At 45.8% G+C, this 25,693-nt stretch overlaps 1 protein-coding gene across 2 annotated transcripts in view; it reads right to left on the reverse strand.

Moving 5' to 3' along the window:
- Window positions 1-1,176: 1,176 nt before the first annotated feature.
- The window catches only part of RNPEPL1 (arginyl aminopeptidase like 1), a 28,853-nt gene continuing 4,336 nt past the window's right edge, over window positions 1,177-25,693 (reverse strand). Inside the window, exons 2-11 of one of the 2 annotated variants that reach the window (XM_081910895.1) lie at window positions 22,599-22,739; window positions 20,773-20,924; window positions 19,781-19,897; window positions 18,148-18,383; window positions 15,933-16,046; window positions 13,975-14,087; window positions 11,947-12,055; window positions 7,617-7,844; window positions 5,784-5,926; window positions 1,177-4,335 (exon numbers count right to left, since the gene is read on the reverse strand). In XM_081910895.1, the coding sequence (XP_081767021.1) occupies window positions 4,063-4,335; window positions 5,784-5,926; window positions 7,617-7,844; window positions 11,947-12,055; window positions 13,975-14,087; window positions 15,933-16,046; window positions 18,148-18,383; window positions 19,781-19,897; window positions 20,773-20,924; window positions 22,599-22,739 (1,626 nt within the window). In that variant the 3' untranslated portion in view covers window positions 1,177-4,062. Of the gene's footprint in view, window positions 4,336-5,783; window positions 5,927-7,616; window positions 7,845-11,946; window positions 12,056-13,974; window positions 14,088-15,932; window positions 16,047-18,135; window positions 18,384-19,780; window positions 19,898-20,772; window positions 20,925-22,598; window positions 22,740-25,693 lie in introns of both variants that reach the window. The other variant, XM_081910894.1, reaches the window with a different exon arrangement.

Below are 25,693 nucleotides of genomic sequence, written 5' to 3' on the forward strand. Positions count from 1 at the left end.
TAACTCAAGCTCTGGCACAGAGTGCCAAATAAGAGGAATGGTTAGTAGCGCACGGAAATGGAACCTCCCGGTTATTAACCCGCATCTGTTCCGGCTCGTAACAAAATCTGGGACTTGAGCTGCCTTGAATTCAAAAACTGGGCTCCCACGTCTTCTGCAGCGTTTGCTGCCCTTGCAGTGCAGACCACAGCTTGTTAGGGTTTAAAAAAAATCTGCTGGCAAGATAAATCTTAGGAGCATTCCAGTTCTTTTTGTTTGCAACCGCCTCCCCTCTCACTTAATTGCATGACTAGATGGACAGCATTCTGTGACACAGCGCCATGGGTCTGTTTAACATAATGATACCGGCAGTTTTGTTCTCATTTCCTTTCCTAATAATCCTGCACATGGAATTTGCCTTTTTCGCACACACTGACCCCAGGAACTCTTTTTCTGGTCGTTCGCCACCAGTTCAGATTCTATTAGCATATACGTGAAGTTAATGCTGGCTGGGGCTGATAAGAGTTGCAGCCCAAAACTTGTTAGGTGAAAGCTACCTTAAAACACCAACCAATTTATTTATTGTCCCCCCAGCAAATATACTGGCTATACCCATGGTCCATGTGATGCATACATTCCACCAGTGATCCTGCTCTGCATTGTTAGGGATCCGTTGCTAATCCAGCTTTAAAGAGCAAGCACACTCCTAGCTACTCGGTTGGGCTGCGATTGCTCAGTACCTGAATCTCATTACTATATAGAAATCTCATCACAAACAAGCAACCAGCATTGAGCAAACCAAGAAATTCTTAAGGGTTGCTGAAAAAATACTTGCTTCCCTGGGGAGGGAGTTTTGAACCTGGAATCACCAGGCTAAGCACTGTTAATTTGCCCGGGCATTTTAAGGATGACTGCTGTTAGGTTTTGTGCTGGTGATCTTAACAGTGCTCAGATTGATTCAGTGTGCATAGTGTTGTTGTTTTAAAATTTTGCAACCCACCCTGAGATCTGGATGGCAAGTGGTCTAGAAATGCCAAGAAATAAATATGGTACATAATTAAGTGTTCCTCTGGCAAAGTCTGTGAATCTTGCATCAATACTTTCGTCCCCTGGTATGATATTTGTCGGGTGGGTGGGGCTGAGGTTGAGACAAGCATAGATGGTGCAGTGGGGGTGGGAAAACAGGCAAAACAGAGATTCAGAAAGTCACAAAGTTTAGTTTAATTCAACATTTATCAGTGATGTTATCATAAGGCATCAATGTACGTTTAAAAGGAATTTCCACCAGGGTTACATACATTCTCTCCGGGTGGGGGGAGGATTGCAATAAAACAGGAGCCTAAGGCAGCCCAGGGTGCAAAGTGGGTGGGGGCAAGACTCTGCCAGGCTGGAACTGCTGTCAAAGGGGGGGGGTGCATGCCAAGAGTGGCCAATTGTTTGCAATGTATCAGGTGGGTGTGTGGAAAGGGAGGGAAATCCCCGCCATATCCCCCACCGATTTTAACTAAATTTAATCTCTGTTGTGAGGGAGAGACGAGCTTGCTGTGACTTCAAGGTACCACAAATTAGGTGAAACATCTTTCCGATGCTTGTAGTTTGTTATTGCTTTGTCAAGCTTTGAGGCGAAACACCGGCGCTGCCTGAAAATCAATTTAAAATCAAAGAATGGGTGGGGAGAACGGAAATGTAAATAGCAAGCACCCACTATTTTTCTATGTTCAGGCTGCTGCCCGAGATGCCTCGCTCCTGCCTGCAATGTGCCGAACATGGCCTCTCTTTTTCCAGAACGGGCGACATTAACCAATGTTCTTGTTGAAATGTGGTGGCCACGAGCACAGGCAAAACCCATGGCTGCTCCACACTACTTTGTGCAACAGACAGGGAAATGAGGAGGGGAATTGTGTGTGTCCAAAAACTGCAGAGGAATCACCGACTGCAGGTCCCAAGGAAGAGTCCGCCACGTGTTCCCCAAGTGCACGGGGGCAAGACATCTAGGGGGGAGGAAAACTCTTCGGGCTGAGAAAAGCAGTGACGTTTCAGCAAAGGGAGGGCCAGATACACGAAGTCACACACCCTTATCAGACAAAAACACACACGCTGAACATAGAGCAGCCTCCCTCCCCCCACCTGCAATTTGCATTGCCAAAAAACCCCCAGCCCAGTTCACTTCAACAGATCCTTTTTTGGTGATGCAAACTGTAGGTGCTGGGAGCCTGATACAGACTGGAGCCATGGTGTGGGAGGTCAAGGGCTTTTATCCCCCTTGGGTATGCTCCCCATCTGGACCAAGTCCCAATGCCTGTAGTTTGCCGCTTTCTCCCTCCCTCCTGCAGCCAGCACAGAACTCAAGTAGGAGGGGGGCCAAAGAGGAGACGTTCAGGGAGCCTGATGGGAAACCTCTGAGGTTTGCATCCACCCAGCCCATGAATCAAAGGGTTCCCCATCTGTTCTTTACAGGATCACAGCAGCAAGCACCAGCATATTCTCGTCTACCACAAAGCGTTAAGCAGCCCTTCGGGCACACTCAACTCTCAAAAAGGCAAACAGAGTTAATTTAAAAACACACACACATTCCTATACTGCCTCCACCCCTGGAAGATATGGCAATTCCCAGCACCCTGTTTGATTTTCATTGGAAGCCTCTTTGTAGACCTATTTGTTCAATCCTCAGCTCTCTGCTTCTTGCAGAAAAAGGCGCTCAGAGAGAGATATTAAAAACACAGCCGCTCCCACAGCAGGAAAACGTGACGCTGCACCGTCTTGTCCACTTCCAGCCATCTTCTGAAAGATGCACCAATGCCTCTACATACGGTTGCCCTTCCATTCACTTTTGACAGACGGCAATTCGGCTGGCTGGTCAGAAGGGCATTGCATAGTCAATCTCTGTTTCTCTCTGCCTACTGGCCAGGAAGGAAAGGCTTTGCTGGTAGGCAGCATGGCTCTGATCTCATGAGACGGCTTTGGAAGAAGCTGGCTTTCAGATTCAATGGTTGCTTTCTCATCCAGAGAGAGAGAGAGACTTAAAAATGTCCTTAGCCAAGACACAGGCTGAACAGGACACAAAGCATATCATTCTGCACTCAAAACCTTGCCTGTTTGTCCATTCCTATGACCATTGGGAAGCACCAACAGACCAGAGAGACAATCCGACAGAATCTTCACTTCTTCTGGCCTCCTTTAAAATGAGCAGAATTTGCACATTTAACAAATGTGGAAAGTTACCGGAGGATTGTGCCCGAGTTTGCCATTGCATCCCATTTGTTAATTTGCAAGGTGAGTAGGGGATGCGAGTCATCCTTACCTGCTGTTTTCAGAGCTGCGTTCCAGACACTAATGAAGGATTTGCAGCGTAGTTTTAGGAAAACAGGCCCCCGGCCCCACTGCAGTTAGTTGAGTGGGTTTGGGTGTCAAACGTCCCGCAGAGGAGAAAATCAGAAGTGAAATGAGGGAGGATTTCAAATCCACCCCATCTCCTAGCCTTTAACGCTTGACCAGCTTGATGAAACCAAGGCATTGCTTGAAGGCATTGTTCTAAACCCTCCACCTCCTGAGTAACACAGTAAAAGAGCACAAAAGCAGAACAGACTCCCCCATCACTCCTTTTCTGTTCTTTGCAGAACACTGCCAAACCTTCAAATCTCCATGATCCTGATCGTGTTCCCCACTCCCTTTACCTCCTTGTCAGTGCACAGCCAGTGGCGACTTCGCCTCTCTGAAGGCCTGGAGGACACAGACCCTCCCAAGTGCCCGAGAGAGAACTCTTCCCATTTGCAGTGGGAGAACAAGAGTCGCCCTGGAATCCACATTCATGATGCATCAAGTCAACAGATCCATCCCGTAACAGTTCCCGCTTGCAGCTAGAAGGGGAGACATCCCTGATATCTGGCTGTGCCAACGAATCGGGCACCGGAAGGCACATTTGTGTGTGTAATGGGGGCGGGGGTGGGTGGGAGCGACGACAACAGATCCAATCTCTCCCCCCCCCCAAGCTGTGGCACAGAGGGTCAGGAGGCAGCACTTGGTTCACGTTGCCCCTCGCCTGGCTGCTCCTCCACTTTCAAAGGCCCGGCATGAGCTGGGGAGCTAAGCAGACACGTTTACGTCCCTGAGAGAAATGGCACTGTGTGGAGCTTCTGGGGGTTTGTCCTCTACTACAGCGGCCAGAGGGTCTGCCATAACAGCTGCCGCATCCATGGCAAGGAGCGGGTTCAGGCCCTGCGTCAAGATCTGCTGAATGGTCTTCCGCAAGTTGGGGTGCAACTGGTTCTGGGTCTGGTAGAAAATGTCCAAGGCAAACGACTTCAGGCTGCCGGTGCAGAGGTCCTCGTACAATGGAATCGTGTACATCCGCGACATCTGCAATACAAATGGGACTCAGTGACCGTACAAAAATAAATATGCATTCTGGTTTAGAGCTAACAAGGAAAACTGATAAATCGGTGGTACTGCATAAGCCAGCCAAAGGACTGGCCTATTATTATTATTATTATTATTATTATTATTATTATTAAAATTTGTATACCACCCTTCATCCAAAGATCACAGGGCAGTTCACAACATAAAAATACAAAATGGAACACAAAATACATAACGAAACAAAAACAAACCAATAACCCTCTCCCACAAAAACATTTTTATTATTGTGCAAACACATTATTCTTGTACCCTAGTAAAAGGAAAAGTACTAGAGAGCACAGCAGCAGATATGTTCTATGCAAATGAGACTATTTTATTATTTTGCTAGTTATGCTGTTTCAAATGTGCCTTTTATATTTGACTTCACAGTATTCTTTTGAAATGCTTATCATAATTTTTTGGTTAACTTTGCTCTGCTAAAGATGCATTCTGCAGTCGACCTCCTCTGCAGTGTTTTTTAAAAAAATGTTTAGGATAATATTTTAGTTTCCTGTGAATTGTGTTTGAATGTTAATTGTATTTGACTGTATACTTTATATTCAACTTTCTTCAGTAATGTTTTATTCTGAATTGTTTTATTTGCTGTTTTAATGTAGGTTGTAAACTGCTTTGAGATTTCCCCCCCCCTAAAAATATAATTATTATTATTAAATGAAATTAATAATAATAATAGAGATTCAAAAGTGAAGATATAAATAGATTGGCTTCTTAAAATCTACTGAAACACCATGAGTTGCATCCAAGATACACTCAGACGTACTGAACTCTAAACAAAATTTTAAAAAATCCTTCCATGCATGCACACTTCTTCAGATCTTCAGACCAAACTTAGTTGGTATTTAAGGTGCTATTGGAAGGAATTATTTTATTTTGTTTCAACTATGGCAGACCAACACAGATAACTACCTGTAACTGAAATCTAAGTTAGCGATGTCCATTAATTTCATTGAGTCCTCCTTCTTGTTACACCCTCATCTCTTCCTCATCTCTTATCCCTCCTCTCTCCTCCTGGGCGATGCTTCTTCGCATGTTTCCCACCCACATCCAAACTTTTCCTCCACCTCTTGATTCCCTCCTCCATGTAAAGCACCTCCTCCAGATCAGGAAGTCTTGGTTTGGCTCTCAACCTTACACTCGGCAGGCGGCCTTTGGCAGGCCACACTCTCTCAGCATCAGTCCTCTGTCTGCGCTACAGGAAACATAATACTGACCTGCCTAACCTCATCCAGCCCACCAATGAGTTCAGCCACCAGTTTCCACGTGCCGACAAACTGCACCGCACACCTGAGCCACACACTCGGTCCATCAGCAGGAGTTCCAGGGTTGTTTCATGCCCAAATCTCATGCCCCCGAGAGACGCAGGGCGTTTTTAATCTGGAAGTTAGTACCTGGTTTTCCAAGAAGCGCCGGACTTTGTGAAGATCGGGATGGTAGTCGTTGCGGACAATGATCTGCAGCCAGCGGATGCGAATCTCTGCGTTCATGCCGTCCAACTGAGCCGAGTAGCATTCAGACAGCTTTGATATCACCTCTGAAGAGCACATACGGAAACATTCAGAAATGGAACAAGGAGGCCTGGCAATTCTCCAACCCAGAAGGGCTTCAGATCCTTGAGAAGGCTGAATTTGCAAATCTAACCCAACCACACCCTAATGCGAAAAATGCCCCTAGATTTTGGTCTGCCTCTGGCTTGCTCTGAAGTTTGTATGAGCGAAGGCAGCTAACATTCACTGCCATTCACAGCATGGTCGCTTCTGCTCATATGGTGAGATGCTCTGAACAATACTAAGGAGGAAATGAAACTCATAGGGGCATAGGAAGCTGTGGTTGATCGTGCAGGTCCACTGCTCCATATAACTTGATACTGTCTGCACTGGCTGGCAGTGGTTCTCCAGAGTTTCACACAGAGACCTTTCTCAGCTCTACCTGGAGATGCCAAAACCAGACCTGGAATTTTTTTGCATGCAAAACATGGGCTACCCTTCCAAATTGCAATCCTACCCCCAAACTGGCTACAGGCATGCTGATCCCCGGGGTGAGAGTAACAGTTAGACCGGATCTTTGTAATTTATAAAAAGACATGCTTTTGCTGTCTCTAGAGAATCCACAGCTGTGAAACACTGGCCAATTTGTTTCTCCAAATGGATGTGGCGAGATGCAGCATCTTGCGGCCATCTCTTTTGCTTAGGAGTTTGCAGTGTTTCCTTACTGGCTAATAAGCCACCTGGCTCTCAGAGTCTATTACGGATAACTCTGGAAGACCTGAATATTTATTATCTGGTTATTGAATTTCCATACCACTTAATATATTAAAAGTATCTCTAAGCAGTGTACGAAGAGCTTAAACAACAACAGACGACTTAAATATTACACAAATACACAGTTACATATTAGAATGTTACATTAATACAAAGTTACGTGTGTGTGTGTGCGCGCGCATACCGCATTCTTTGCTCTATAAGACGCACCAGACTATAAGACGCACTTAGTTTTTGGAGGAGGAAAACAAATAAAAAAAATATTCTGAATCCCAGAAGCCAGGACAGCAAACGGGATCGCCTGGCTTATAGAATAGCTGTGTAAAGCCTCTTCCAGGCAGCGGGAGGAAGGCTCCCCCAAGAGCCGCGCTCCCTTTAAAAAGCCCCCAAGAGCTGAACACACGCTCCACGCGGCTCTTTAAAGGGAGCTGCATTCGCTCCATAAGACGCACACACATTTTCCCTTACTTTTTAGGAGGGGGGGAGTGCGTCTTATAGAGCAAAAAATACGGTGTGTGTGTGTGTGTATGATGATCAATTCATTTTCCTTCTGACACACCCACCTCCTCAGCCTCCGGGTTCTCACCCAGGGCCCAGACAAACACTCAGCAAGCCCACAAAAGTCTCACAACAAGAAGAGTTCCTGGAAACAGCAGACATCACCCGAGTCTCCCATTCTTTATCGGAAGGCACAAGGCATGTGATACGTCCTCAGGCTGCCCACAGCTGTGTCCCATTCAGCTGTACTCACCACACCCAGTTTCAAGTACAGCAGGTTTGTCAAGTTTCCCAGGGGGTCCTGTCCTCTCCTCCTCCAGCTCCATACTACTGGCTGGTCACTCATACTCCCATTTTACACTTAGGGCTGTCTCCCATACAAACCTTTTACTTGCGACCTTCAAATTTTTCTGGCTGAGCTACGTAGGGACTCAGATGCTCACCTGCTAGCTCAACGAAACTCACCTTCAGGCAGCGGAGACCCGTCCAGCAGCCTGTCAAGGAAGAGCACGGTCTGGAACGTCCGCCATTCTGCGATATCAACGCTGCCAGCAGCAGCCACAGCATCCAGAGGCTCTGTAGTCCAGAGGCTGAAGAGCGTCTCCACGGGGCAGGTCAGACTGGATCCCTGAGATAAGTCTGGCTCAATTAAAGGAGGACCCGTCGCATTGAGCCAGCGTTCAAACTCTAGTCCTGCAACAGACACACAAACCAGAATCAAACAGGGAGCGGCCTGCACTTCTTTTCTGTCAGGCTTCTGTGAGCACTTGCAGCTATGTTATACTGGATCAGGCTGATGGCAGAACACTATCTGAACTGGTTGGCAGTAGTCCTTCAGCATCTCAGGCACAAATATTTCTTCGGTCCTGTCCCTGGGGATGTTTTTCGCTCGTGATACCAGTGTAACATTCAGCAGTGGATGGTACTCACTAGAAAAGCTATGGACTCTCCTTCATTGGAGGTTTTTAAGCCAAGGTTGGATGGCCATCTGTCTTGGACCCCTTAGTTGAGATTCTTGCATCGCAGGGGGTTGGACTAAATGTTCCTTGGGGTACCTTCCAACTCCACTGAAGGAATGATTGCCAGACGTGGAGTACACTTCCACCCGCAGACAAAGCCACAGCTGTCTGAACATCACGTCCTCTATCTAACCTTTGATCTCTTAGTGGTCTGCCGTGGCCTGTCTGTGACCTTTGTCTCCTTTGTCATACACTGTGCAAGGGGGAAATGATGCGGTGGAAACAGGTGCCAAAATAACTTTGTACCACCCAACGATCTCAGGACTGTAAGATGTGTAAAGGTCACAGTCCAAAATGTATGACTGCTTTTGCATATTGTGCTAATAAAAGGAGCCTCCACAGAGCTAGCCAGCAGCTTGTCTTGGAGCATGCTTGCCAGAGTGCTTCTGCACAGCTCACCTGCAATACCAACTCCCACCTCATGCCTTCACTTCACTCTACGATTCTGTGATTCTATGAAACTGGGACTTCAGAAGGCAAGACATGTGCTCCACAACAAAGTAAAGCAAAGCATGGGTCCCAAGTCTACAGACCATGTGCCAAGGCAATCTTAATCTCCAATATCACAAAACAATCATACCTCTCCCTTCTCCCCACTCCAAGCCCTACTCAGATAATACCATGAAATAACACTATTATCGTTTACACTGCAGTCCTTGGATATGACACAGCTTGGGGTCAGGAATCCTAGCAGATCATCTGCCCCAGTACAGATCACGCCAAGCTTTTAAGATCTTCCAAGGAGACCCTGCAGGTCAGTTCATGACCATTATTATTATTATTAACATTTCTATACCACCCTTCCATCTGTAGGTTTCAGGACAGTTCACAACATGAGGTGCAAGATAAAAAAATACAGAAAATATATAATAAAAACAAGAACAGACCAATAACCTACTTCCCTTCCCACAAAAACATTTAAAAGGGTATCATATGTTAATCAGCCCAAGGCCTGGTTGAAGAGGAATGTTTTTGCCTAGTGCCTAAACGAAGGCAACAGGTAAGGCTCCCTGGGGAAAGCGTTCCACAAACGGGCAGCCACTACAGAAAATGGTTTGTCACCACATGGCAATGCAGAAGTGGATCTTCTTGATGAGAGCAATACCCTGTGATATCCCCTTCCTTGAGTTACCGGTGAGGTGGAGACTGCAATGAACTTTAAATGCTGCTTGAAAACTCTTGTGTTTACCCAAGCTTCCCTGGACTCTGACTCTTAACTTTTTAATTTTCTGTTTGTACAATGCTCAGTTTGTGACATGTTTGGCTGTATCCAACAAAGAAGGTCCAACGAAATTAATGAACCTCAGTCAGTCACATCCATTATTTCCAATGGGTTTATTCGGAATAGGGCTGACATTGGATACAACTCCTTTTAATATAGATTTTAGCAATGGATCAGAATGGTAGATGGAATATATCTGCTAAGGCTTGGGCTGGATATAGAAGGTTTTTTAATATGACCCAGGGCTACGATGATTCAATGAGCAGGTGACCTACAGGGAATATCTGGGGAGATGCACATGAAAGGATTGGACTTGCATGGTCTTATGCTGGACCACTTTGAAGAATTGCAGGCATCCTTGCCAAAACAAGCTAACAGTGGAGGCTGGCATTCCAGTTAACCACATGTGCTTTGACGGGGAAAGTAGATGCACACCAGATAAGCCTGATTTTCCACGCAATCTGCATGTGGGGTTCATATTGTTGCTCTGAGCAGTTTCTATTTCTCTGAGACACGACCCCACGGCTCTGCACAAATCTGTGGGTTGTTTAAAACACAACCCTAACAAGTAGCAGGGTGTCAAAGGCTGTTGAGCAGGGAGTGGCAGGCAGTTCCACAGGCTCAGGAGGGCCTTCAAGGAATTTTGCAGCAGTTTAACATGCCTGCTCAGATGGAGGAGCCAAGTGCACCCTCGCTTGCTTCTGGGATCAGCTCCACCTTAGGAAGAGTACATACCCTAGAAGACAGGCTAGAAATCCACCACATAAAATCCACAAAATGTGAAGACAGGTGCCGTCTCTACTGAAGACCTTCACCATTCAACAAGCCTTTTAAGTGGAGCTTTTATTATTATTATCCTAATCTGTATCTGTAATGGATCTGAACTGTTTTTACACATGAAACTGTCTTATGCATGTCTTCATCGCTGATGTTTTCACTGTTAAATCGCTTCAAGGTGTTTCATGGGAAGCAATTCATAAATGGAATTAAATAAACAAGCGACATAATTCTGTCGAGCCTGGTTTTCTTTCTTTCTTCTCCTCAGCACCTTTGAGAGATGATATTCATGATGGAGATTTCTTTCTGCTAGCAGGCACAACACTAACCAGTCAGAGAGGGGAAGGAGGACAGGGGCAAACTCTTGAAACTGCAGATGGTAGCCCATGGAAAATATATAGCTTAAAACCGAGCAGCAATTCAATTAAATACAAATACAAGACACCCAGCTCTTCACATGTCTTTACTGCAGGCCACACCCTGTTAAATACTTCCCTTTTCTCCTCCCAGCTCTAAGTGGTGTGAACTTAGAACAGCAACAGCATGAATTATATTCAGATTCCAGTATCAGTGATGAGTCAGCCATCGAAAGCAATTCACAGTTGTGACTTCCTTGAACCCAGCCCCTGCCTTCTCCTCCTTTGCTACGAATTGCAACCTACAGATTTAGCTTAAGCTGCAACAGTGCAAGAAACAGTTGAATCATTGGCAGGCCAGAGGGGACAGCTCTTTGCTGCTTCTCATAGAATCATATAATTGGAAGAGACCTTGCATCAACCCCCTGCAATGCAGGAATCGCAACTAAAGCACCCAGGACAGGTGGCTAGCCAAGTTTCCAATGAAGGAGAGTCCACCACCTTCCAAGGAAATCTGCTCCACTGCTGAACAGCTCTTACCTACGGGACCGCCTTTCCTGGTATGTCTCACGGAGGACCTTACAGTCTTCAAACAAAACATCTTGGAGGTACCGGGCCACAGGGAGGTTAGGCTGGCCTTAACCAGAGCCAGGGCTTTTTCGGCTGTGGCCCCGATCTGGTGGAATGCTCCATCACAAGAGACTAGGGCCCTGCGGGACTTGACATTTCCCGCAGGGCCTGCAAGACGGAGCTGCTCCACCAGGCCTTTGGCCAAGGCACAGTCTGACCCCCCTCCTTTGGTAATCCTCATAGAACTCTAGCCCAATGGTTGCCATAATTTGATTTTGAATTGATTTTAGAATGAATTGATTTTAGAATGATGTGTTACTTTTATTGTTGTTAGCCGCTCTGAGCCGGGCTTCAGCTGGGGAGGGCGGGATATAAATTATTATTATTATTATTATTATTATTATTGACAACAAGTTCTTCCTGATGTTCTTGTAACTTGAAGCCATTGGTTCAAGTCCTACCCTCTGGAACAACATTAAGCAAGCTTGCTGCATCTTCCATATGGCAGCCCTTCAGATCTTTGAAGATGGCTCTCATATCTCTTCTCAGTCTCCTCTTTTCCAGGCTAAACATCCCCAGCTCCTTCAACCGTTCTTCACCAGGCTTGGTTTCCAGACCCTTGGTTTCTCCCATCCCATTCCACCCTCTTTACCACCTGACTGCCAAAGAGGCCCACACAAAGCACAACGACTGTGGAGCCGTCCCCTCTCTCTGTCCCTGTCTGAATGGCACAACAGCTGCTGCACTGCACACCCACAGAGTGAAGGTGATGCTAGTGCAGAAGCTCCCAGGGTCATTTATTCTCACCGTGCTTTAATGAAAGCAAAATCAGCCAATGTGTTCTTCTCTACCTGTTCTGCTCTCAATGCATTGTTCTTTCAGTTCTGGAAAGAAAGCCAGGAAGGAATCCAAGAGATCTTGGGCCACCACACTAGTGAACTTGTACTTCTCGATGTAGGCCTGGAAGAGAGCCGGGAGAATGGGTCAAGGAGTTGGCAAGTTTCAGGGGAAAGAGAAAGACAGTTAAGTAGCAAAATCATATATATAACAGGGAAGGAAGGGCAATAAAGGAGAAGGCAAAGGGGGATGGAACAAGCATGCAGAGGAAAAAGTGAAATGAAACAGGTAAGGAAAGTCTGTTTCCCACAGGAGACTGCATAGGGGAGAGAAAGAGAGAAAGAGAGAAAGAGAGAAAGAGAGAAAGAGAGAGAGAGAGAGAGAGAGAGAGAGAGAGAGAGAGAGAGAGAGAGAGAGAGAAAGAAAGAAAGAAAGAAAGAAAGAAAGAAAGAAAGAAAGAAAGAAAGAAAGAAAGAACTTATGTAAACCAACATTGTTGACCCACATTACCACTAACACCCCAAATCATGAAATTCCTTCCTCCTAAAGATTCACTAAAGGACATTCATCTGTCACAAGAACTTCCTTTAAATTATTTGGCACTTCAATCCTTTAGGAAGGCCAGGCTGAATGCAGAAATAAAATATATAATGCTCCAGAAAGTTGTTGGTAATTGGAGAGCAGGGGTGCAACTGGCATGCACGACAGGCAGCATCTCTTGGCGTACACAAACACAAGACTCCGGCTAACCGCAGAATGAGCCAGAAGCCACGCCTGAGAAAACCAGTGGAGATTTATCCGGCATACATTGCCATGTCAGCTGCTTAGATTAGAACAGTATGCCCCGCTTTTCTATTAAAATATCACTCAGAGCAGCTTGCAGTGAAAAACAAAAATACAATATAAGGATACTAAAATAAAACAATCAATCTATTAATATTAAGAACAACAGTAATATATATCCCCATTCCTGCTCCTCTTGCTGCATGCAGCCCAGCAGTTTCTGGAGCTCTGACTCAGGACCCCTTAAGTATTGCCTCACTTTCCACCAGCACCAGCCTCTATGTTCTAACTGCTGCTTACTTGATCTCTTCCTTAACACTTGTGGGGATGGGGGGACAAGCAGTGAAAGCGAGGTCTCTGGCAACATGTAGGCCACATTCTCAAGATGGGTGTTTGCCATGAAACCCCTTCTATCATGTCTTCCTTCTCCACTACCTCCCAACTCATTGCTTTGACCGGTCTTGAAAGACCTACATTGGCTCCCAGTATGTTTCCGGGCACAATTCAAAGTGTTGGTGCTGACCTTTAAAGCCCTAAATGTCCCTCGGTCCAGTAGACCTGAAGGAGCGTCTCCACTCCCATCGTTCTGCCCAGACGCTGAGGTCCAGTGCCGAGGGCCTTCTGGCGGTTCCCTCGCTGTGAGAAGCCAAGTTACAGGGAACCAGGCAAAGGGCCTTCTTGGTAGTGGCACCCACCCTGTGGAACGCCCTCCCACCAGATGTCAAAGAGAAAAACAACTACCAGACTTTCAATAATAATAATAATAATAATAATAATAATAATAATATCTTTATTGTCATTGCCCCCTCCCGGGGACAACGAAATTACTTAGAAGACATCTGAAGGCAGCCCTGTTTAGGGAAGCCTTTAATGTTTAATAGACTATTGTATTTTAATATTTTGTTGGAAGCAGCCCAGAGTGGCTGGGGAAACCCAGCCAAATGGGTGGGGTATAAATAATAAATTATTATTATTATTATTATTATTATTATTATTATTATTATTAACTGAGTTGTTTTAACTGGGACCCTTTGCTGATCTATTTCACTGAGCAGTCTGCTGCAAAGGTATCCTCATCTAACAAACAGCTATTTTCAAGCCCTTGCTTAAAGCATGCCATACTGCCTCTCCTCCTCCTCCTTTTCTAAATTTGACATCCCTCTCTTTCTCATGGGTGCCTCAAAGGGAAATGCATACAGGCAAGAGTCTCACATACATGCACACGGACACACCCCGCCTCTGAAACCCAAGTTACTAACTCGAAGGAAGGCATCAAAGCGTGCTGGGTCTCCACAGAGCTGAGACAGGTAGTAAACAAAGCAGTAACCTTTCTCGTACGTGAAGAGGTTCATCAGATTGCTAGGATTCACTCCTGTAAGACCGAGGGGTGGGGGATAGGCAAGGGGAGGGGAGGAGAGAGAGAGAGAACACAGTAGTATCTTGGTAAAGCTGCAAGCAAAAATGCCATCAGAAGCTTCCTTGGTCCACAGCTTTTTTCCCCTCCTCCTCCTATTACGGCTTTTAATGACTTATTTATACAGCATCATCAGTGTCTATGGTGCTCCACAAAGTTTCAGAAGCAAAAAATGAAACAGGCCCCTGCAACCCCACATGCCAAGAGTTTGCAATCTAGAGCAGAAAATGCAGAAGGCAAGAGAGAGAGAGGGAGGAATCTGTGGTCACAGCCACACTTCTTCAACCACGCATTCGGCTGATTAAGATTCTATGGCTTTTAAAATCTGTTTGTGGGAGGGGGGTTATTGGCTTGTTTTTGTTTTATTATGTATTTTATATTCTCATTTTCTGTTTTTCTGCTGTGAACCACCCTGGGATCTTGGAAAGGAAAGGAAATCAGGAAGACCAACATTTCAATAAGGAATGGGGAAAATTTATAATTTATCTTAAAAAGCATTGTAAATAGTTAAAATTGTTAGTAGGATTGCAATAACACTTGTTGTTTAATGGTGAATTTTGGACACAATGGAGAGGTAAAAGATTTGGATTATTCTAAAAGATGCAGGAGGAAATCAACAATAAGACCCACAAATCACCAATAGGACCCACAAAGGGGAGGAGGGAAATCTAGGAGATTATTTGGAATCTTGTTTCTATGTTGTATGTTGGATATGTGACTGTAAAATTTTAATCTGAAAACCCCCCACAAATAAATAAATTTATAAAAAGGAAAGGGAAGGAAAATAAAAATAAAAATAAAATAGCACCCTTGTACCACTTTCATTGTTTCCTCTAGAGGATCTTGGGTACTGCAGTTTGTTAAGGTTCTCCTAAGAATTCTCAGCACTCTTTACAAACTACAGTGGTACCTCAGGTTAAGTACTTAATTCGTTCCAGAGGTCCGTACTTAACCTGAAACTGTTCTTAACCTGAAGCACCACTTTAGCTAATGGGGCCTCCCACTGCTGCTGCGCTGCTGGAGCACGATTTCTGTTCTCAACCTGAAGCAAAGTTCTTAACCTGAAGCACTATTTCTGGGTTAGCGGAGTACGTAATCTGAAGCGTATTTAACCTGAAGCGTATGTAAGCTGAGGAACCACTGTACAGTTTCCGGGGTCACTTGGGAGAAGCCACAGCTGTGAAAGTGGCGTAAGAGTGCTTCCTGGAGAAAGCACATGAAGAAGGGCCTCAGATGGTATCACAGGGTCTGGGTTGGTTCATATGGGGAGAGGCAGTCCTTGAAGTATTACCATCAAGTAATCTAGCAGTTAGGCCTTATGTAATCTCCTGGGGTTCTTACAGTACAATCCTACAGAGTTCAGTGGGGCTTAGGCTTACTGTCAGGCAGTGAGCACAATTCAAACTCTTGGTGTTGACCTTTACAGCCCTAAACGGCCTTGGCCCAGCATACCTGAAGGAGCGTCTCCACCCCCATCATTCTGCCCAGATGCTGAAGTCCAGTGCTGAGGGCCTTCTGGCGGTTCTCTCACTGCGAGAAGCAAAGCTACAGGGAACCAGGCAGAGGGCCTTCTCGGTAGTGGCACCTGCCCTGTGGAACACCCTCCCATCAGATGTCAAAGAGATAAACAACTACTGTATTTTTCGCTCTATAAGATGCACTTTTTCCCTCCTAAAAAGTAAGAGGAAATGTGTGTGCGTCTTATGGAGCGAATTCAGGCTGCGCAGCCAGAGATGGTCAGGGTGAGCCGGCCTGTTTTATAAAAGCCGAGACCCAGCCGGCTAATCTCAACACAGGACATACCTGGCTCCAGCTTGACCTGAAGCTTGCTAACAGGGTTGTCCTCCCCAAGGAGCTTCATCTGCCTGTGGAGGGCATCAAGGCGGAAGGCAGTCTCCAGGCACGTAAAGGCAGCACCTGCACATGAAAACAAAATGTATTGGTGCCTGAAGCCTGCAGCCAAAAATCTGGCTGTGCATTTCAAATATACATATGGACTTCAGCTTCCCTTCCCATTGCAGCTCCTAGCCACCTCTTTTCTCTGACCATTCTCTCTCCCAGTCCCTCCGGCCCTCTCACACACCTCTCGTGGCCTTCTGCCTTTGCCTTCCCTCCTCTGGACCGCTTCCAGTTCCAAACCCCATTCCTAACATCCCTGTGACCCTCCCTATTAGGCCTGCTCTCTTCACGGGACCTCACCATTCTGACCCAGTCCTTGCTACCATCTGAACAGCTCACCCACTGGCAGACTGTCCCCACCCTTCTGTGACATCATGGAAGGCCACCCAAACACAGCAAAAAGCTACATTGCCAAATTGCAAAACCCCTCAATCTTGGCATTATAATTAAGATTCAGGGGAAGTAATTAGTTCATTCAGTGTTACAACAATTTTACAGAGAAGGGGTGGGCACACTTCAGGTTTGTGGCATCTGCTTCCTCTGTTTTTGACTAAAACCTCAAGGGAACCCAACTGGAGCCAACTGCAAAATAGTAGGTAGGATATAGACTTGGAATTGGTGCAAGGTGTCTCTGAGCACACGCTTAGCCCAGGAATTTATATCCAGAACTGCAACTGAACTCATAGTCCTTCCACACAAAAATCCGCTCCTGGTTTCCCCCCAAAGCTTTCTTTAGTTCAGCAGCTTAATTTAGAGAATTCTGATCTACTGCAGATTGTCCAGACATCTACCAGTTGATTGCAATCAATCTTCTGCCCACAACTGCTGTGAAGTAGGTCACTGCTTCAGGAACTGGTGAAATGAAGGCCAAGAGCAAGCAGCTAATCTGAGATAAATGACCAGGTTGAAATCCTGGGCCCAGTGTTCAGCAGAGGAGATGGCACAGGATCTCAAGGAAGCAGGTGATGGAATGGTGTAAACTTTAGGGGTGTCACCCTAAAGGCAATTTTAAATCAAGTTATGTGACAGCTGCTACCACCCACATGTTGAGCTTTTCAAGTGCATCACATAAACTGGGACATTTTCTGCATGGAACTGGAAACCTTTTTGTGTATCAGTTAACCAAGAATCAAGCTGCAACCCACAATTCATCGACTCCAGAGTAGTCTCATTAAAATTCAGTTGTTTCCATTTCAGTGGTCCAATCTCTCCTCTGATTTCCTATCTTATTTGTCTTCAGAGGTCAAGGTTGGGTATGATTAAAAGACTGTGAGAGCAGAATTCTTGGTTCGGTACATATAAATAGATGCAGTGGGGATTTTGCTTGATGCTACTGTTACATGTGTGCTGATGTACCATTTGATTAAACAGAAAGAAAAAAGGTTAACAGCAATTGTGAGATGATACAGGATTGCAGGACTCTGCAACCTGACTACCCTTCTAGAATTAACGTACTGAGACAAAATACTGAAGCAACTTTTTTTAAAGCTAGTTCTGGACTAGTTAAGCTTCTCTCTTCTTGCCCTTGGGATACTGCTTAAACAGCCCTCACGTTAACTGTAAGGTTGTTATTGCACTTCGCCAGATCTTAACCTATTATAGTATTTTTAAGAATGGATTCCAAATGTCACTGAATTTGTCCATGACAAGTCTGCGTTTATCTGCAAATTGTTCATACGTTGCGAGTTTGTGTAAGTCTTCAATCCAATCATAGAAGGGAATTAGGGCTACTCTTGAGGCGCGATCTAAAACCCATTTCAAATAATGGTTTCAGATCTTGATTAAATAATGATGGCTTTCACCAAAATACAGACAAACTGCTTTACGGACGTCAAGAGACGAAGGGGAAATTTGCTCCCGGGAGGGGAGGAGCCGTGGGGAGGTATCTTGAGCCTGGCTTCCAATTTGTTGAGAACGGTTATTTGGGAAGTATCAGGAGCTCCAAGAGATCTAGAGCGTCAGGATTGCAGCTCCCTGGTGCTTGGTTAGGAACTGTAGATGCTATAAGAATGGCAGCTCTTGAGGGCCTTTGCTAACGGCACCCAGGTTGCTGAAACAAGCTCTTTTTTTCAAACGATGTAAACAAGGTCACGGAAGCGCCACCTACCCTGCCGCTTACCATAGGTCTCAGTGGTGATCCGGCGCTGAGCGTAAGTGGCCAGCCCCTCGCTCAGCCACATCTCTTCCCACGTGGCATTGGTGACGGCGTTGCCAAACCAGCTGTGGGCCACTTCGTGGATAACGTCGATGATGAGGAATTCGTCGCTCTCCAGGATGGAAGAGATTATGAAGGTGAGGCAGGGGTTCTCCATGGCGACAATGGGGAAAGAGGGAGGAAGGAAAACGATGTCGTACCTGGAAGGGACAAGGAGGGGGCGGGGAGGACACAGGTCACTCTCAGGACCTTGGAGCCATAATTCTCACAATTGTGTGGAAATGCATGGAGGAGTCCTCCTTCACAGCAGTGGAGGACTTTGGGCTCTCAAATTTCAGCAGTGCCCTGTGAGATGCTAAAATTTGGTGCCCCTCACCTCTCAAGCTCTGTTCTAAAGCATTGTTTTGGCGCCCCAGTGCGACCCCATCAATCACGCCACCCTAAAACTGCATGTCTCTCCCAGCCCATCTGTGCACTCTGGGTGCGGTGGGAGGAGCACTGCCATTTAAGCGGTAGGGTTGGCTGTATGTTACACATCCACCACTTCTCAGAGAAGCTGAGAGTGGCAAACCTGAGATTTTCCCATGTTATGGGGTAGATTAAGACAGGGACTGGCTTTGTGCAGGGACTCAAGCCCTGTAACACACTGCACAAAATCAGTTCTGGAGTTCCTTTATAACGGCACACAATCCAATGGACTAGCCCCTTATTTATCACAGTCTTTCTATTTGCAGTAGGAGAATGAAAGAATAATGCAGCTCTCCACAGCTACGGCAATGCCTCCCCTCGCACATTCACCTGCCACAATTTAAGAAGGATGTTGACAAGCTGGAATGTGTGCAAAGGAGGGCAACCCAGATGATCAAGGGTCTGGAAACCAAGCCTGATGAGCAACAGTTGAGGGAATTGGGTATGTTTAGCTTGGTAAATAGGGGAGACCGGGAGGAGATAGGATAGCCATCTTCAAATAGCTGAACGGCTGTCGCATGGAAGATGGAGAAAACTTGTTTTCTGCTGCGCTGGATGGTAGGCCCCGAACCAATGGATTCAAGTTACAAGTAAGGAGATTCCGACTAAACATCAGGAAGAAATTTCTGGCAGTAAGAGCTTTTCAACAATGGAATGGACTCCTTCAGAAAGTGGTGAGCTCTCCCCCTTTGGAGATTTTTAAGCAGAGATTGGGTGGCCGTCTGTCATGGCTGCTTTCATTGAGATTCCTGCATTGCAGGGGGCTGGACTAGATTCTTGACTGAGGGAGGCTCATTATAACCCTTTGAAAAACCACCATTTAAAAGTCTAACATTTCACCCATTAGCTCTGGATTCTGATCCTTTTGCACTCTGTGTCAGAATGAGCCAGACTTTATATTATTCCAAGTTTTCTGTGCAGGGAAACAGCGTGCTCACAATTTGTCAAAGCACCCTTAACTTCAGAATAAAACCCTTCTGGATGAGGCACCCATTGGATGCCTGATACCATTCTTGGTACCCAAGAGGTGCGGGTGGCAGGGTAGAAAAGAGGCCCTTGGAACTCCTGAATCACTGCCTCTACGGATACCTTCAATTTTATTCCAAAAGCGTGAATGCACCAAACCTACCTTCCCCATATATAGGGCCCATAGAGGCTCTCTGCAGCACTGAGCCAGCGCTCAACCCGACCTGAGAGTTTGCTGATAGCTGTTGACAGCAGGCATGGTTCCGCCCACACTTTGCTCCTGTTACAAAGACAGCAACAGTCAACTCACTGACTTCATGCTGGTTCCGCCATTTATATCATTCACTAGTGATTTTGGATCCCTGTTACGAAACCTAAAATACAGACAATTTCAAGGTCTAAGACAGGAGCTGTCAACCTGGTCCCTACCACCCAGTAGTAGGCATTTCAGGATTCTAGGTGGGAAGTAGGGGGTTCTACAGCACAAGCTGAATCCTCCTTCCATCGAGCACTGGTGGGCGGTAAGGAAATGTTACCATCAAGAAAGATGCATTAGTGGGTGGTAGGATAAAAAGGCTGACTACCCCTGGTCTAAGTAAAGTTCCTGATTGATGATTAGGCAAAAGCCACAAATATTTTCCTGGATGTGGAGATGCCACACTGTGTGGCAGGTGTCTTGCGGCACAACCAGTCAGCAGTGTTCAAGCTGCACAGGTCTGATCTACAAGTGTGCACTGTCCCATGTCACCAGGAGCAGCTTTTCCTGATCCATCTGCCTCGATGACTTCCAAGCACAAGCCTTGCATTTGCGCATTAGCCTGGTTGCCGCAGGTGAGCAAGGATTCTGTGCAGGCGAGCAAGCGGGCTGGTGGAGGAGGCATAGATTGCTCCAGCCTTCCTCGATCAGTCCACTTCCTCCACCACCAGCATGGAAATGCAACAGGCCAGAGGAAGGCACCTGGATCACTCTATCCCTTCTCCACCGCTCTGCTTAGTGGGAAGCAGTTTTCTACTCTTCCACCACCCGCACAAAAATGCAGGCTAGTAGACGAACAATGAAAACATACAGGCTAATGAACTTTGTGGGCACGTTTGAAAGGCTGCTAAAGCAGCTCCTCACAACGAGCACAGCTCAGGCAGACAAAAGTAGCTTACCTAGGACCAATGTCTGCAGGTACAAGGTCCCCTGCCACCAGTGCCACAAGGTAAGCAGGAATTGGGTATTCCATGTAGAACTGATAGGTGCCCTCTTCTTCCTCATAGGTGCTTTGGGTAGCACTCATCAACACTTGCATACCTGCAGGAGCCTGGGAAACAAGCAACGGGCTGTCAGGATGCTCTACAGGCCAAGGAGACTAAGAGCTGGTTTGCACAACACTCAGTCGCCTAGTCTGCACATCCCAGCAAGCTAAACTGTGGCTCACTGTGTGCAAACATGCAGAGTCCTGGAGAGGAGCCACTTTGCTCTTCCCTGGTCCTTTTTGTTTTTCTTGTGCTGCGCTGAGCTAAGCCAAGGTCTGACTTGGCATGACATCCAAACACAAGAAGGGCTGTAACTCAGGGGCAGAGCATCTGTTTTGCCTGCACAAGATCCCAGGTTCAATCCTTGGCGGCTCCAGGTAAGGCTGGGGAAGGCTCCCTGTTTAAACCCTGGAGAGTCGCTGCCAGCTTGTGTTGACAATACTGAGCTAGATAAACAAGGCAGCTTCCCTTGTTCCTATGGGGTGAGGCTCGCTCCTCTCTAACCACAAACTGTAGCAAAGGTTTTTTTCTTGACTAGTGCTTGCAGTTGGTAAGGAGAAAGTTTAGATACAAGTCTGGGTTTGGACAACAGGCTAAGCCAAACCTGGGCTTAGTTCAGCCCAGTGCAGAAGCAAAACCAAAAAAGGAGTGGGGAGCAGCTGTGAGTTCTTCTCTGGGAATTCACACATTCACCGCTGTTTGGTGACATGCAAACCAGGCAAATGTGCACACACAAAAATAGAAATTGCCCATGCAATCCAAATTCCTAAGATAAACAGAACTCTATATAAACTGTAAAAAATGAGCAGATTTCCATAATTTATCCAAGTCTGCATAACTTTTTGTTGCTCTGCTAGTCACTGGTAGGTCAAAAGAGAAGTAAAGGGCACTAAAGCCCCAGCTCCAACCATTGGGAAATCCTTCCTGCCAACCCTCTGACAAGAGATTAGACAGCCGGACAGCTTTTTCTAGGAAGGATATTCAAGAGGTGTGAGCAGTATCAGTTGAAGCAAGATGTCTCTGCCCTAGCCTGGGGTGAGAAGAAGGGGAGATTGTGATCCACTAATATACCAACTAGCCAGTTTCTGATGGGCCAGTATTGTTAGCCTTTCAAAAAGGATGCTGAATCAGACTTCAATTTGAATGTCAGGCAGCTACATTTGTGAGCCAGCGTTAATACTCAAAAGCATTTAACGCAAATGAGTTATGCCTTAAGAGAACATCAGTGTGTACTCTTGCTTTTTAAAATTTAAAGCACACCCATGGAACGCAGGGGTTCTAGTAATAAACAAAACAAAAAAGCAATCCTGCACAAGTCTGAAGTCAGCTCAGCCTAATCCTCCAACCACTTGAGTGAACAAGGCGACACAGATCAAAGTCTCTTGTGCTGATCGAAATGGATCAAGAGGTATAAAAGACAGTGGCTCATGGATGCCCAAAGTGATGTTTATTTCAGAGTCCAACTCCTGAACAAACCAGAGTTCTTTGGGAAGGGGGGGTGCTTAGAACCTGACTGCCTACCTGCACATGGCCTTCTGGCAATAGACCCAGCAGATAAAGAAAAAGTTGTTAGCCAAACACCCATCCCAAAAGTATTAATATGGTATAAGGGAAAGCACCAAACTTTTCCCCCGAACAGGTCTGTTCAGACAGATCCCAACATTTCACAGAGCACAGCAACCTGAACCACTGTTTCTCCTCCCTAAGGAAACGGTGGTTTGTTACAGGCTTCCTCCTACCTTGACGATGGCGGAGTAAGTACATTTCACAGCTGGCGTGTCAAAACAGGGGAAGAAGGAGCGGTTGCACACGGAATGGCCTTGCGTGAAGACAAATGGCTTGGCGTTGCCGTAGGTCAGCTCAGGATCCAGCCACCAGATCTAATGGAAGCAACAAGAAGGAATGTGTGAGAAATGACAGTAATAAAAGCAATGGCCCTAAGGGAGCAGAGAGTATTTTTTAAAAGAGTGAGATGAGTTTCATTTTATTAAACTGCACACATCACCCATGAGGGAAGAGGAGAGGGAGGCAGACAAGCCCTGTGTCTGTCCATGAGTAAGCCAGACTGTGTCCTTTTCCACCAACATTGGCACAACCGTAGTGGAGGACCAACCAAATGCCCTGTACGAAAGTGAACCAGGAGAGGCAGGCAAAGAAACCATCACAGTTTATCCATGTTGAAAGCTGCCTAATTGTCAATAGTTAATTACTTAGCCAGTCCGTACCACTACTACTTAACACACCAGAAGATATGGCTCCTCCCAGACATACTTCACCACCACTTCAGGTCACCAATTCTTTGCTCTACCAAACTCAACTGCCTTGAGGAAACATACCAAATGCCATCTCTGCAGGCATTTTGCCAGCAAACTCAAGCATCAATTTTTGTTCAAGAAAGGTGTTTAAAATAACACTGACAGATGCCCAAGCTGGTGTCATTTCCACATTGCTGCTGCTAGTTTTGAAGTTATTGTTCTGTTTGTAACAGGTATTTTGTTTTAATTGTTTGATTCATGACTTCAGGCATTCTATCAAAAAGTGACAGTAAGCTTTATAAATAAAAATGTATATTCAGAGGGCATCAACAAGTCAAAGGCTGGCTGGTTTCTTCCGAACAGGCTTCTTTGTCCCACACTTTCCCATCATGCGTGCTAGAAGGTTTTCCATTTTATCTTCTCCCTGGCATCTGCTCTGATTTCACAAACCAGAATAATAGCATGTCTCTCTGTGCTTGATTTATAGCAAAGAAATAACTTAATAACTTCTCTGTGTAATTGCAGGCAAGTCCCCCCCCCCCCCCATGTGATTGTTCTTCTCAGCAACCCTGGCTCACCTAACCTTACCATAACTGGAATCCACCGCACTGGACTAACCTGCACTGGCGGCATCACAATGTGTACAAGTGCCATTAGAAACAGAATTAAAATGCAAAGCCAAAAACAGCAGCAGGACTTACATATATGCCTAATTTCTACATACACAGCAAGCCTTGCTCACAGTGAATCCAGATGGCCCTTAGCCACGTGGTAACTTAACCTTTGCTTCTGCCGTCCAGATGTTTGGACTATTATTTATTATTTTTATTTATTAAATTTGTATACTGCCCCACACCCATAGATCTCAGAGTGGTTCAACTATAACTCCCACCAGCACAAGAACATAGGAAAAGCTCTCTCATACTAAGAATGGAAGCCCTTTTTGGACTATCTCAGGAAATATTATAGTTTGATGAACTCGCAAGCAGGATCTGAAATGTGAGCAACAGAAGGAATTAGAGAATATAGTATTGATGTATTGGTATAAGAAGGTATTGTGCAGCAAGCGGGGGACTGAAACGCAATGGAAAATGGGGCGGGAAGTTGAGAAAAGTTAAAATTATTATGTATTGAAGTATGTATGTCCAACTTTTGAAAATTCAACAAAAATTATTACAAAGGAAGCTACCTCATACTGAACCAAGCCACTGGTCCAACATGCTCAGTACTGCCCACACTGACTGGCAGCAGCTATAAAGGGTTTCAAGCAGGGGGTGTTCCAGGCCATACCTGGAGATGCCAGTGACTGAACCTGAGACCTTCAGGATGCAAAGCAGATAGCTAGGCTGGCTGGAGGTGCTGAAAATTGTAGTTCCAAGCATCTGGAGAGGACCAGGTTGGTAACTTTCCACAGTGTGCATGCAGTCAGCTGGCAGCCTGGTCATCAGTCCTACCCTGCCAATACTATACTCCTGCCCTTAATCAGAAACCCAGAGGAACAGTAAGAGTTTCCTCACTTATCCGCACACTACAGATCAGCAGAGGAAAAGTACTGAAAAGGCTGCTGCTACCCCTCGGCTTCCAGCACCAAGCCTGTTGGCAGCCACATCATGGACTTGGCATCAAAGGAATTATGGTTGGTCAAAAACACACTACAGTTTACATTCTTTTACTGATTCAATGATTAATCTTTCCGTTGGAAGAAAAAATCCAGGAGTCGTCCCAAACTAGGTTGCCCGTGTTCCAGATACAGACATACCCGTCCTAGACCAACCCTCTCTCTCTCTCTCGGCCCTCAATCATAGTGGTATGTTGGGCCAGCTGTGACATCGGCAGCCAGCTGACCAATCCCCTCTCTTCGCCCTCTCCTATTTCTTAAAATTCCAAGCTCTAAAGAGGACAGAGAGATTCAGGCATGCCATTCATTTAGCGAGCATCTAGCTAGTTCCAAAACATTTTGATCCCAAGGCTGCAAGCCGGTTTTATATATATATTTGGACTTTTACAGTAAAGACAGTTCAAGCCTTCCTACAAATCTGTGCTTTGCGCCAAACAGCACAAGGAGAAATGAAACGCTCATGAAATGAGTGCCTTGTTCACTTGGAAAGAACAGCAAGGGAGGAGTGCAGAGAAACAGAAGGAAATTAATCCAGAGCTGTGTCAACATTTCGGGCGAAATGGCACAGAGGTCTCCAGCTGTCTTGACCACGGGCAGCCTTCCAAGAGGCAGCAGAGGGAAAACTGCCCTCTTTTTAGAACCTGGTGGACAAGCATGGCTTGTTCCATTGTCACGAAAAGCACACAACAGTAAAGATAAGAAGTTCAATTGTCCGATTATCACAAAGAGAGAGAAAAAGATTTAAGAGAAAAATACCAACCATTTATGGGTAGCTGCTCCTAAGTGGGTTAAAGCCCTATTTTCTCGACCTCACCTATCAAACAGGGTGAAGAGGGAATGGAAAGGCCCTGAGGATTTGAAACAAGGATGGGGAAATCTAAGTAAATACTATATTGTCCAGCAGTTGATTTCAAACAGATGGGAAGAAGCAAATAAATTCCAGCACAAAAAAGGATGATGG

Source organism: Podarcis melisellensis (assembly GCF_964234715.1).
Source record: "Podarcis melisellensis genome assembly, chromosome: 5".
Classification (NCBI taxonomy): Eukaryota; Metazoa; Chordata; class Lepidosauria; order Squamata; family Lacertidae; genus Podarcis; species Podarcis melisellensis.